The sequence below is a fragment of the Ostrea edulis genome, chromosome 9 (genome assembly GCF_947568905.1).
Source record: "Ostrea edulis chromosome 9, xbOstEdul1.1, whole genome shotgun sequence".
In the NCBI taxonomy this organism is placed as follows: Eukaryota; Metazoa; Mollusca; class Bivalvia; order Ostreida; family Ostreidae; genus Ostrea; species Ostrea edulis.
The window spans coordinates 18,599,765-18,614,433 of record NC_079172.1 but is presented as its reverse complement, the minus strand read 5'-3'; the positions used below and the strand labels follow the sequence as shown (position 1 = coordinate 18,614,433).

Sequence of the window (14,669 nt, the reverse complement as noted above, 5' to 3'; positions counted from 1 at the left end):
GATCACCATGAGACAATGTGTCGAGTACCTTCATGACCTCTATATGACCTTGACCTCAAGGTCAAAATTAAAGGTTTTTTACAATGGATTCGTGTCCGGGCCATAACTTCTTTGTTCTTTGACATAGGTATACCATATTTGACACATGAGTGTATCACCATGAGACGATATGTCATGTACCTTCATGACTTCCATATGACCTTGACCTCAAGGTCAAAATTAAAGGTTTTTACTATGGATTCGTGTCAGGGCAGTGACTTCTTTGTTCTTTGACATAAGCATATCATATTTGACACATGAGTGTATCACCGTGAGACGATCTGTCGAGTACCTTCATGACCTCTATATGACCTTGAACTTTGACCTCAAGGTCAAAATTGATTATAGGGTTTTGACATAGTCATGCCATAAGACATGGGTGTATCACCATGAGACTATGTGTCATGTACATTCATGACCTCTTTATGACCTTGACCTTTGATCTCAAGGTCAAAATTATAGGTTTATGCCATGGATTTGTGTTCAGACTATATCTTCCATTTTCTTCTACAAAGGCATACCATATTTTTACACTCAGGAAAGAGGTAATTTATACCTATTAACAACACCCTTTGGGAGATTGGGGTAAGCGAGGGGTATTCTTAGTGAGCATTGCTCACAGTACATCTTGTTTAAATTATTTCATCGACAGTCACCTGTCAATACACAAATAAATTTGAGTCGCATGGCTGCGAACATACAGAAATAAAAGAAATCAGATCTGTACATTCTAGGTGGATGCTCGTTAATTGTGCAGTTTAGGCATCAATAATTTCATCATCAGAATTAATCACTTTTGAAATATATACTGTAAAGTTTTTTTTATTTACAAATGCAGAGTTTAGAGTAGTTCTTTTTGGGGTGACCTTGTACTGTTTTTATCATTCTTTCCAGTGATTTTTTAAAAGAATTCCTCAACAGTAGAAGCAGACAAGTATGCTATTGTGCAAAAGACTTTCTCATTGTTGTGTTGAAATACCTGGAGAAAATTGAGAAGTGTCCCATGAATGGTACATGTATATTATACCTGTGCATGCATTACAGTATTTGTGATCAATCTAAATCTCTCAGTTATTGTAAGCAAAGTTTACCATATTTTGATGATATTTTGTTCTTATAAAAATACTAGAGATCCTAAAATGTATTACTTTCCCCAGATTTTTAATTTTTCATCAATGCACATTTTTGTACAATTTTGCTCTCTGCAAACTTAACACCCATGAAGAATTAAAAAAAGTGGATGAGTATGTTTGACCTCTATGTACCTAGATTTTCTGGCATCAACGGTGTGGGATCCGGTTGTTGCTGAGTGGTTATCAAATCCAGATAAAGCAACCTCCAACTTCCAGCAAATGCTCATAGACAATGGAATACAACAGAAGGTTTGTTTATACTATAGGATCAGTAAAAAGAAATCTGGAATAGGTACTTATGTTATTTAATCTAAATCTGATTGTTTTATTTAGAAACAGTCCATTGATCATCTTGGAGACAACTCTTTATCTGAAGATTTGGACATGCTGCTAGAACTGATGCAAAAGCAATTCCAAAACCTACGCTCCAAAAATCTAGAACAGTTATTTCTTGGTATAGAGACTAAATTGATGCCCATTTTAGCTGCCATGGATACAAGAAAAATAAAAGTTCATACAAAAACAATGCTGAAGTTCTCAGAAATTTTAAAGGTAATTATTTGATATGAAATTTCTGAAATATCAGCTCTTTAGATTCAGTATTCTATAGAATGTTTGGGTACAAATACATGTACTGTTTTATAACAATAAAAGTTATGAAAGCATATATTTTGTTTATATCAGCCATTGATATACATTTGTAACCAGAAGGGAGAAAATGCAATAAATCAGACCTGGATTTGATTCAAGGCCCCTGAATCTATAGTCGGGTGCTCTACCAACTGAGCTATCTGGCCACACGGCGATCAAACTCGTCTGACCACAACAGTCCTCCCTCCTTAAATTGTCTTCATCCTCAAAGACACACAACCCAGATATTTTTGCCCCTGGCAGGATTTTCAAATGCAAGTCCAAGGAAGGAGAGGGGGGGGGGGGGGGGGGGGTCGGGGTCACCAACACCAAATATAATCGTAAGGGAAAAAATGCAATTGACCAGACCAGGATTTGAACCTGCCTCCCCTCAATCTCTAGTCAGGTGCTTTACCAACTGAGCCATCTGGCCACCGGCGATCGAACCGTCTGAATAGTATACATTAAACTGATCATATCAAGAATAATTTGTAGGAATTTGGCCATTAAATTCATTATGAAATTGTTATTTATTTCTTCCTTGATTCGAGTGCTACTTTTATGAAGGAAAGGTGGTGATCAAGCTATTTTATTATCAACTTATACTCAATTTGTAAACTTCCTAGATTTATGTTTTTCCCCACAGATCGGATAGTTATATATGACAGCTGCTTTTAGGCAATATATGATTTTACCCACTGCATGTGCATGAAAACATTTTTTTGTTTCTCACTGTGTGCAAGACTTAAACAAAGGGAAATAACTTTTGGCTCCTGCTATTTATACATTTATATTATTTATATGCTGGCAGGGGTGTGAAACACTTTCCTGACTATACATGTGTAGTACAATGTAAGTGACCCTCTCGTAAGGAATACGCAATGCAAAGACAATTGAACAGATGAATGGATGGATAAACGACAGCTTCACAAGTAACACAGAATAAGAATACAGATTCTTACGGATTCTCCTATGTTGTCAACAGGAATTCATTATAATTCTCTTCTTGTCAAATAACATGTATTGTAGGTTATGGGTTATATGAAAAATTTATCAATCAAAAACTATTGTGTCATGAAAAAACAAAGTATGAAGTGGGTGAGAGGTGTAAGTTTAATAGTTAATTGGCTTCGTCAATTTTATCAAGTAGCAGATTTTTTTTAGTTTTTTCGACTATGTGAATTAAACTGACGTAAGACTGATTTGTGCATGCATATGAATTTTGTAATTGATATACAAGTTTGTTATTCTATATCTTGAAATAAAGCAGAATTTTGTACACTGTGATTCAAAATAAATGTCATTATTACATTTGATATTACTATGCCCCCAAGATTGAAGATCGAGGGGCATATTGTTTTTGTCTTGTCTGTCATTCTGTCTGAAACTTTAACCTTACTAATAACTTTTGAACAGTAAGTGCTAGAGTTTTGATATTTCACATGAGTATTCCTTGTGACAAGACCGTTCCATGGGTACTAAACCTTTTGACCTTGGCATTTGACCTAATTTAAAAAAAATTGACATTGTTCATAACTTCTAAATGGTAAATATTAGAGTTTTCATCTTGCACATGAGCATTTCTTGTGACAAGATCTTTCTACTGGTACCAAGAGATTTGTCCTTGTGACCTTGGCCATCTTTGGAATTGGCCATGATCGGGGGCATTTATGTTTCACAAACATATCTTGTTTTTCTATAGACTCAATAAAGAGTAATCCAGAAAAGTACACATTTTACAGGGACTATACTGTTACTTGTATCTGTTGTAATAATCGTGGACACTTAATTCATCTGTCACCAAAAGTGTACACCAGTGTGCTCTGTTAGATTTGGGATTTGTTCCCATAGAATTAAAAATATAAAGATTATTGATTAAATATTGAGAAATATGCCTGTGTGCAGTCTTTTTTTAGGCTATCGACCTCACAAGCTCGATTAGTCTTTTTTGAGGCTATCGATCTCACAAGCTCGATCAGTCTTTTTTTAGGCTATCGACCTTGCAGGCTCGATGAGTCTGCTGAACAGTAGGAGGAGGCATGTATTCCCAATTCATATTCAGTCAATATCCTAGCACAGATATCACCCCATGCTGTGATCCATATTTTTTTAATGAAAAAGTTGCTGTAAAGCAACTTTTATTTGCATGTGAGAAAATTCCGTGAGAATCTCATCGTTGCGGATGTTTATTGTCACGAACCAGTCTTTAAATGTCTGTCATAGGTTCGAAAAAGGCTTGATTTCGAAAATTACTCACCACAAATCAGTTTACCACAGGTGAATCATGAAATAAAGTAGTCAGGAATAAATGTTGGTTTACAGTATACTCCATTCATTTATTGTTGGAACTTTTACATTTGATCATTAAAGATATATTGTTTTCTAAAAATAATTGATGAAAATGTTTTAAAAAGTTTTTTAAATGGAATTCTGAGGGAGAAGGTTGACCCTTCAGTATTGATCAGTATGTTAAACAGATTGAAGGATAGGTCTCAAATACCATTAACTATGAAAAAGTAGGGGAAATTATGTAAAAATAACAGAAAAAGTACATTGTCAACAAAATTGGAGAGGGGTGTTGTTGCTACATGTCTGCATTTTCCAATATTGATGTTTCTTGGACCAGATATTATTAATGTACTGAATAATTATAATCTACTATAGAGCCAAACTAAGCCCAAAGTGGACTTATGCAACACAGAGTGATAGTCTAATTACTTCTTGTAGATAAAGATGAATTCCTTAGAGCAGAAAGCACATGACATTGTGGGACACACCTTTGCCATTTCCAGTCCAGCTCAGATTCGACAGGTCATATTGAAAACACTTTTAAGTTTCCATTTTATGGTCTTAAAATGTACAAAATTTTATCTTAATAATTACAACCAATTTAAGTTTGTTCATTCTTTTTAGGTTCTTTTTGAAGAACTGAAGCTTCATACAAAATTACTGACAGACACAAAGCTTGCCAAAACAGCAGTAGGGCATCAGTGGTCAACCTCAGAATCCGTGCTGTCACAGTTAGCAGGTGTACATCCCCTCCCATCTGTCATACTAGAGTACCGACAGGTGGGTGAAAAAGTCGTGAGTCTGAGAATGTTAGTCAACATCTAGCTATTTGGCCAGAGCATTGAATTAGTTTCGATTCTTATTAAAATTCAACCACACAACACTCTACTATCATACCATTGTCACTGTGCGTGTAGACTTGCTCAAGTCTCTATGTTTAATAATCGGTGCTCTCTTTAATACTTTTGATAATGCCAAACATAGATGTTTGGTGACATTAATATGGTAGAGAGAAGATATTTAGATTTCTAAAACACAGTAAAATTTGGATGAAATGATAAAGTAATAAAAACAACATAGACTTGAGCAAGTCTACTGTACGTGTAGCTTTGAAAACTATAAGCTTTCTAATTGGTATGTAGATATATGTTATTAAAATTAAGGGGCATTAGCTGTGAAAGTGATGACAACCTTTTTTTCACAAAATGTCTCAATGGCATAGAAATATATACATGTATTAATGACCAATAAAAACATTTTGTACTAAACAAGAGAAACCTATTAAAACTACGTTAGATAACCGTTTTAGTTTAAAGAAATACATTTTTATTACTGTCTTGCAAGACAATAATTATTTAAGTTAATCACCAAAATCACATATTCATGTGCCTGCTTTGAGGGTAAAATTTAGTACTGTTGTTGTTACTGAAATATATGATATAGAGCAATTTTCATTGACTTCAATTTTTGGTGACAAAATGACAGCTTGAAGATGTGTGTAATGTGTGTCCTTATGATTTGGAAATGAGTTAGATTTCCCTCACAATCATCAAGATATGTGGCCTTTATAGAAATTATGAGGTTAATCATTGTTCGTTATCTTAACCTTTCAATAAAGTGCATCCTTTTTTGAAATGCTCTGAAGAACCCCCCCCCCCCCCCCCCCCCCCCCCCTAAATCTATTAATCCTTGGACTAGTGCTGCACTTAAAATCATTTCTCTCCCATGAGATATAGCCAAAAAGACCCTTATCTTGTGCAACAATGTTTTTCAAAAAACGTGGCATCATTTTTTGCATACTTGTAAAGAAAAGGGTCACGATTACCAATCACGAGTTGGTTTTCATCTTTGATTAACTGTAATATTTTAACAACAATTAATATTGCTATATTTTGAGGGATTGCTCTTTATCACTAAAATACTTGAGGGCCCATTTTGCTAGATACATCTCTTGTTCTAGTTATCAATTGTAAGATATGTACCATGCTTTTCGGCACAGGTAGATGCATGTAGTCATTTACCTGCTTCCAAAGCCTGGACTTTATCTACTCTTTAACTGACGTGTCATGCTTCACACAGAAACAGACATGTGGTATGAAGAGATTTGTTTTTTGATCAAGGTTCACTGGACAAAATGTAGAATATATATAATTTTTCATTTGTTTGATTAAAAATGGTTTGAATATTTTATTGATTTAAATTAAACATTAAATTTCACTAAATATAGAAAAATGTAATAAGATTATATTTCTAAATTTTATCAGTTCTATATAATTTACTTTTAGTTGTACAATTTTGACTTTAAGAAGTTAATTTTGTGTTCCTATTTTCTCTGTTTTTGTGGGGGAAAATTCAGAATCGGAGTTGTTGTTCTTTCAGATTGCCTTGAGACAATTAAAGTCATCTAGCTTATCCATTTTAATACCTTCTTAAATGATCAAAATTGTGTGTGTTAAAAAACCCTTAATTATATCTTTCTACACTAAAACAATATGATGAAAATAAAACCATACAGGTTAACTTATTTGCAAGTAAATAGTCTGAATAATGCGTGATAAGGGGCACAACTCTTACTGATATATGTTATATAGAGCAACATTTTTCATTCCTGTTAATATCTTTTATAGATTCAGAAATTGAAATCCACGTACATAGATGGGATGATGAATGCAGTGGTGGATGGGTACCTGTCGTCACATTGGGACCAGACCTCTGCTGCCACTGGTCGACTATCCTCTCACACCCCCAATATTCAGGCTATCCCGAAATCCTCCAGTTTGATCTCCATCACTGATACAGCCAAACATTGCATCATTGGTAGGAGTGAGTTATTTAACATATTAAAACAAAAATAAAATATTCACCTCTGTGTCGGTGTATGTCGCTGTATAATTGTTAATTTATATTGTAACGAAACCAAGGGTTAGGTACGTGATTACAAAATCATGGGCCGCTGTTTATTTTCTGGTAAATTGTCATGGTTGAAATGGTTACGTACATCGTGTTGGTTTATATAACGAACGACGACCAGTTGTTGGTCCACTTTTAAATAATCCTTTTACTTCATAGTTATAAGAATAATAATTTGTATAAAGTTTATTAGGATGTTCCTACTAAATGGAACTGTAAATTACTTTAAAACTTGATGTCGCACTTAATTAATAGGTACATGGTTACACGTAACTTAGACTTGGTACTGTTTAGTACATACCACTGTCTTATACCTGAAGTATGCTGAGTCGATCCCTGCAGTCCACTGGCTTCTACTCTCACTTGAACAGCTGTCTTTTATTTACAAACGTTGTTTTGATGACGTAGTAATATCCCATACTGATAACGTCGTAAATGTTTATCTAATTATGTTGGCATGTTTAACTCCTAAACGTTACTTAATAACATTGTACCCACCCATATTAAACAAAGAAATTTTTCATAATGATATGCAAAGCAATGAAGTTCTATAAAATCAGTTACAGTTCATTTCTATTGTTCGTAGTTTGTTTCTGATACTGAAGTAGTTTTAAACATCGGTTTCAGAGTTCATGATATTCTGTCATTATACATGGTTAGTCTGAATGAATGTCACAACATTGTACCTAACGAATAACGATATGGATTTGATAAGATTATTTGAAAGTTACAACTGCTAACAAGTAAGTCAAATATCGTATAGGTATAAAGCAGTTTATTCTATAAGTGAAGTTCATGAAACGTAACAGTATACATAAATCTTGATGCACTGTGCATTAATTAGTTTGCGTTTTGAAATTGAAAATACTATTTGTCAACAGAAAATAATATGACAACATTTCATTTCTCAAAACATAATATTTTTAGAATATCGTCGTGTACAGCTCGTGCTAGGTATCTAAACAATGCAATCTAAATAATATCTTCTTTAGTGCTATTGATACTAGATTGAAACTAAATGGATATTAAGAAAGAGGAGGTGGTCTTTTACCGAAATTGTAAATTTGATGATCCCAGGATTAGGGGTTTTAATATCAGGGTGGGACCAAAATGGTGAATTATTGAATGTGTGAGCAATCAAACATTTTTAACTTAATAAGGTTCCACTAAATCAATTCTTTTCAAATTTGGTATGAAGCATTATTGGTACAAGAGGGACATACATTATAAATTTCAGGATTCCTGCACCCCTAGGGCCTAAGGTTTGAGGACAAAAACTCCCAAAAATTGACCAGTTTTCAAGAATCTTCTCTACAACCACACATAATTAAGAAAAACTAAATGCATAGTGATGTCAGTCACAAAGACCTCTATCCAAAATTGTGAAATTCATGATCCCCAGAGTAGGGCCAAACTTGGTATATGTGTAGAACATTTAAATAACATCTTCTTTAGAGTGATTGATACTAATTGGTATATGTGTAGAACATATAAATAACATCTTCTTTAGAGTGATTGATACTAAATTGAAATTAAATGGATATTTAGAAAAAGCAGGTAGTCCTTTACAAAAATTGTAAATTTTATGATCCTAGGGGTAAGGGTTTGGTTCCATGGTGGAGCCAAAATTATCAGTGATTATATTTTCTGAATCATTTGAAATACTTCTTTTGCTGATATGCTATGAAAACTAAAATCATTATAGGAAAAGAAGATATGGATGTATCAAAATTGTGAATTTTGCAATCATGGGGTATTGACTCTAGGATTGGGCCAAATTAGTCATATGACTACTTCTGACACTAAGCCCTGCTTTTGATGTATCACTGCAGACAGTAATGGATTCTGACACATCAATATAGATAGATAGATAGATACTTTTTGCAATGATTGGTAAAAATGTAGGTAAAAAGATTAAAAAAAAAAAAAAAAAAAGAAGATACATGAAGACGTTTAGTAAAGCTTTAGCGCTTTCATTTCAAATCTTCAAGAAGTTTAAACATTTAGCAACATAGTGACATATTACATCACAAACAGCGGAATGTTAAAATTTTAACCAGAGTATCAGTATGCAGCGCCTTGTTGAAGCGTTTTAGGTCAAAAAATTTTCTTTTGCATCTGATGACTGTAGATGAGACTTGGGTTCATTATTATGAGCCAGAGAATAAAGCTCAGAGTCGTCAGTGGGTAGGGCCTGGGTTCCCGAAACCAAAGAAGTTCAAGACGCAACCATCTGCTGGTAAAGTGATGGCCACAGTATTTTGGGACTCAAAAGGCGTTATTATGTTGGACTTTTTACCTAAGAGAAGTACAATAACTTGAGTGTACTATGCAAATTTGATAGACCATCTGAGAACAGCCATTTGTGAAAACGCCGAGGTAAATCCTCTAGAGGTGTTTTGCTGTAACAGGACAACGCGAGAGTTCACACTTGCAAAGTTGCAATGGATGCTGTAGAGCAAAACGGGTATGAATTAATACCACATCCTGCCTATTTGCCTGAATAGCTCCTAGCGACTTCCAGTCTGACGAAGAAGTCATGATGGTAGTTGAGGAGTGAGTCAATGGAAAGGACCCTGACTTTTTCAGTTCTAGGCTGATGGCACTTGAACACTTTTGGTCTAAGTGCATTACACTAAAGGGCAATTACATCAAAAAGAAGAGGTGGATCTCAACCAGAAATAAGTTAGGCTGGTTACTTATTGACTCACCCTCGTATACACTGATAGTGCTTTAAATACAAATAATTATTTTTTGAAAGCCTTCTGGGTGATGAATCACAGAATATGGATCAATTGAAATTCATTTGTAATTGCCAAGAAGGAAAATAGATGGTAGTTAGCTTAGTGAAACAGTTGAGGTATTTTGGGGGCAGTCATAAAAAGACACCCAAATATTATTTATAAATGTCCAAAATATGTCTGAATGAGGTCAACTTATGCATTTTTATAGGTTAAAGGAAACTGAAGATGTCAGAATTAGGTCAACTTATGCATTATTATAGGTAAGGAAACTGAAGAGAAGAATGTGGAGATATTTGCCAGGGATTCCTTTGTAAGCCATGATGGATGGTCTTTTCTCTCTGCAGGTATAGAGTCATTCCATGATACTGTGGCTAGTGTTTCTGTAGTTTTGGCTTATTTATAATTCATGTAAATAAAAAAGACTTGCAAGAACATTTGAAGTTAAAAACAAATATTTTACTATTATCTTAAAATTTGAATATGCTTCAGTGACAGACGGGTTTAATTGCATTGTAGCAGAATAAGATCATTAGGTAGAGCACCTGACCATATATACATGTACATTAGCTAACTGATCTGATTGACCCTTCCTGTATAACCAGAATTTGAATTTTGGAAATTCAAGAAGTTACTTCATGAAAAGGAGATGAATGTGATGGTTATGCGAGTTTGATAGTCATTGCCAGATATGCATGTGTATGTATTGAACTGATAGAGCATATGTTCTTGATGGGTTTCATCTAGGGAACTCAACTTTAAATAATGGTCTGGTTTACCATATTTTGCACCTTCGCTGTCAAATGTTGAAGAAGTTCGTTTAATTATTAAGTTAATTATTTTGGTTGCAGATTTTCAGCAGATAGAACTGAGACTACTAGCTCATTTATCAAATGATTCAACTCTATTAAGACTGTTCAAAGAACATAGTGACAAAGACATATTCATAGAACTCACAGCTCAATGGTTTGTTGAATTTTACATTTGTATATTTGTGATTCTTTGAATGTTTTGTGTCTCTAATACTTTTCTGTAAGAGTTCTGAAATCTAACATCTGGTTATTCCAAATATAAATCACACACATTAGCATATGTTATTCCATCTCGGTATTTTGAGACAATTTTAGGTATTCAGTGGAATGTTATCACTGTATTAAGTCTGTTTATGTTGATGTCTACAAAATTTAGTTCAGGAATGATGCCTGATCTATACGACCGTCTCTATAGTGGCCAGGACTCATAAAAGCATATGAGTATTTCCTTGAACTAGAAAAATGGCATTGTCATTGCAGTGGATGGGAAATAACCTCACTGTGTCAAAATGTTTGGAAATAAAAAAAAAAGCATGGCTTCATCTTTGCTTTTTATATTTTCAAAGACAATATTTCAACTTAAGAGGTCATTTCTAGTTAAATACAATGACACAGCCATAATTTTTATGCCCCCACCACAAAGTGGTGGGTGCATATAGTTTTACCCCAGTTTTCTGAACTTTTTTTCTAAATGCCTTGAGACATTGAACTGAACTTTTGAATATCGAGGAGCTACAGATCGAGTTCGAGTTTTGTTATGGTTTGTTGATTTTTGATGGCACTGTGCCCTTTTAACTTAGAAAAATTCATGTTATGACCAGTTTTCTAGACTTTTTTCTTAACGCCTTTAGATATTGAACTGATTTTTGGTACACAGGTGCATATTGGTTAAAATGAAAGAAATTACGAAGTAAAAGCATGCCTAGTAGATTGCTAATTTTCACAAGTCAAAGATCTTGCTTTACACTAACACATTGGGGTTGTAACACGTTAAGGTTGTTTGCCAAACCTTTCTGGTCGAACAAGTTTTTAGGGCTTGTAAAACCTTAATTTCTACTACTGGTAGTCAAAATTTAATTTACTAGTAATTTGCTTTTGTATTAGTAGAAATTTCAATCACTGTTCACGCATTGTTTAGATTAAATACCACATTCAATGCTATACTTCGATGAATTTCCTACATTTGATTTTACTGCAGGCAGGGGCATTCATGTCATGCCGACACATCTATAGTTATATAAGACACATATCTTCAGAATATGAATTTTAAATAAGTTATAATACCTGTTGTAGAATAAACTAAGAGCAATGTGCTTGTCTCTATAGGCTGAGGAAATCATCAGCTGATGTCACCTCTGCAGAAAGAGAACAGACAAAGAGGATAGTTTATTCTGTCATGTATGGTGCAGGTAGTTTTACATTATATTCCTGTTACATGTAAAACTGTTAACTCACAAGTTCTTACAGCAATTCTTCTGTGCTTAGATATTCTGAATCATCTCTTCTTCCTGAATATCTCTGCTTGCGAACAGCTAACTGCATGCAGATTAGTACTGTAAACAGTTTAAAACATTTTAGTTAATATTCCTTAATGTTCATCTCGGTAAATATGTCAGCTTTATAAGGACTTCATGATGACTGGTACATGTACTGTATATAATGTCGATCATGTTGAATGATAGCATATACAGTCCCAACCAAACACAACCTCACATCTTCTCAAGAACCACTGGGCCAATTTCAGTCAAACTTGGCAAATAGCATCCTTGGGTGAAGGGCTTTTATGTTTATTCAAATGAAGGGCCATGCCCCCTTCAAAGGGGAGATAATCTTAGAAATGCAAAAATAGGGTTAGGTCATTTAAAAAAAAAATTCTCAAGAACCACTGGGCCAGAAGAGCTGAAATATACATGAAAGCTTCCTGACATAGTGCAAATTCAAATGTACATTTACATGAAAGCTTCCTGACATAGTGCAGATTCAAGTTTGTGAAAATCATGGCCCCCAGGGGTAGGTTGGGGCCACAATAGGGATAAAAGTTTTACATGCGAATATACCTAGGAAAAATCTTTAAATATAGGCCAAGGTGATTCAGGTGAGCGATGTGGCCCATGGGCCTCTTGCTTAAAACTATGTGAACAAGCATGGTCTGCTTCAACAATGGAATCCAATGTTGTGTCTGAATGAATTTAGAGCGACAGGTATATTCCATTAGACCCATATTCCAGCAGAAGCCTTCACTCCATCAGAGTTACACAGGAATTTGTAAGATATTGCAGACGCTTTGTTCATGCAGTCTTCTGGTGTACCTAGATAATCACTTGCCCCACAGCACCTGAAGTTGGTAGCCATTGCTCAAAAGAATCTACTGCTGAGCTACCCAGGCCGATATTCAGAGTACATATAGATTAAATAAATGCAGACCCTGTTGAATACCGCATGATATCCACTCGTGAGAATCTTCCGTAATGTTGGTCTCCAGTTTTTTACTTTGTTTGTAAATAAATAAATGTTTATTTGGTATATACATTTGTACATACATACAAACATAAATAAGGATAACCCATGAAAGCTCGAAAGCTTATTTTCAATGGGGTCCATTCATACATGGATGTTTGCACTAGGGGGTTATATCCAATAACACAAGATCCCAGGGTTATTAGTTTATTATGAATTTGGACCTTGTGACCTAAAAAATATGAGTCATGCACTCTCTGACCATCTTACTTTAATGTGAAGTGTTATTTAAGAATACTTGAGATGGCACATAAAAAACTATTAAAAGACTGTTAAAATTTTTTTTAAAAGAATTCAAATGAAATGCCGAACCAGAAAAAAGATGGACTGACAAACACAGTGTTTACTGTATGGCTTTGTTATCAAAGACGTGCAAAAAATGTCATTAACTGACAAGTATAGACTGAATAAAATGTTGCTATGAAATTCATGTTGTCCTAATGCAGTAGTGTGAACTATAATTAACTGTACAAATGTATTTATAGTTTTGCAGAGTGTGATGATTTACAATCAATGCCAAAGTTTAAATCAAAGAAGTGTTGTACATGTATCGATATTAGTGTGGCCCTTACAGTGTATGTTGCAGTTAATGTTAATTCATGATTTCGCAAAATTATAAGTTTGTGAGGTACAAATACACAATTTGTTAATTCATGATTGCACAAAATAGTTTGTAAGTTACAAATACACAATTTGTTAATTCATGATTGCACAAAATAGTTTGTGAGTTACAAATACACAATTTGGTAATAGTCATGATTGCACATTTCAGGAAAAGAAAAATTGGCAGAGTACTTGAAGATCACTCCTATGGATGCTAAAAGTATCATAGATAGCTTCTTGGGTAACTTATTTTTAATCGTTCACTCAGATATCATTTTGCAATCTATGTTAATATATTGATGGACCATAGCTTTCATCAATTTTTGTATGAGCATGTGTATCTATATACTAAACAATGTATGTGTTATGACTCTTAACCAAGGTCATTTATCCAAGATCAATGTCACTGATAAAGTTAGTAAGAAACATTTTACCAGGCTATAATTTTTTGATGGAGAAACATTTTAAGATGTAATAATCAGTAGATCTTCTGATCACAAAAACCTGTCAACATCCAGTTCCCAGAGTCTTGCACTATCTACTAATTTCTCAATTGCACAATATTCCATTAAGAGCCAATGGGTTCCTTGTTGTTAACTTGGTTGTTCTGTATGCTTTTCTAAAGTAGTGTATTTTCTTTACAGTTTCTTTCCCTATTGTAAATCATTTCTCCAGGAAATGTATAGAATTTTGCAGACAAAAAGGTATGGTGATTATAGTCTGACATTAAGGTTTGAATATCAAAATTGTATTTTGATATGGAAATGAATATATTTTTAGCTCACCTGAACCGAAGGTTCAAGTGAGCTTTTCTGATCACATTTTGTCCGGCGTCCGTCTGTCTGTCTGTCCGTCTGTCTGTAAACTTTTCACATTTTCATCTTCTTCTCATGAACCACTGGGCCAATTTCAACCAGACATGGCCAAAAGCATGCTTGGGTGAAGGGCTTTCAAGTTTGTTCAATTGAAGGGCCATGTCCCTTTCAAAGGGGAGA

At 34.3% G+C, this 14,669-nt stretch overlaps 1 protein-coding gene across 1 annotated transcript in view; it reads left to right on the top strand.

Annotated features, from left to right (window-relative positions):
* Positions 1-14,669, top strand: part of LOC125657966 (DNA polymerase nu-like) — a 35,007-nt gene that overhangs the window by 15,031 nt on the left and 5,307 nt on the right. Inside the window, exons 9-19 of the mRNA XM_056148745.1 lie at positions 934-1,049; positions 1,309-1,421; positions 1,506-1,724; positions 4,530-4,613; positions 4,716-4,886; positions 6,719-6,908; positions 10,006-10,089; positions 10,594-10,708; positions 11,881-11,963; positions 13,844-13,915; positions 14,319-14,378. Coding sequence (XP_056004720.1) covers positions 934-1,049; positions 1,309-1,421; positions 1,506-1,724; positions 4,530-4,613; positions 4,716-4,886; positions 6,719-6,908; positions 10,006-10,089; positions 10,594-10,708; positions 11,881-11,963; positions 13,844-13,915; positions 14,319-14,378 — 1,307 coding nt within the window. The remainder of the gene's footprint in view (positions 1-933; positions 1,050-1,308; positions 1,422-1,505; positions 1,725-4,529; positions 4,614-4,715; positions 4,887-6,718; positions 6,909-10,005; positions 10,090-10,593; positions 10,709-11,880; positions 11,964-13,843; positions 13,916-14,318; positions 14,379-14,669) is intronic.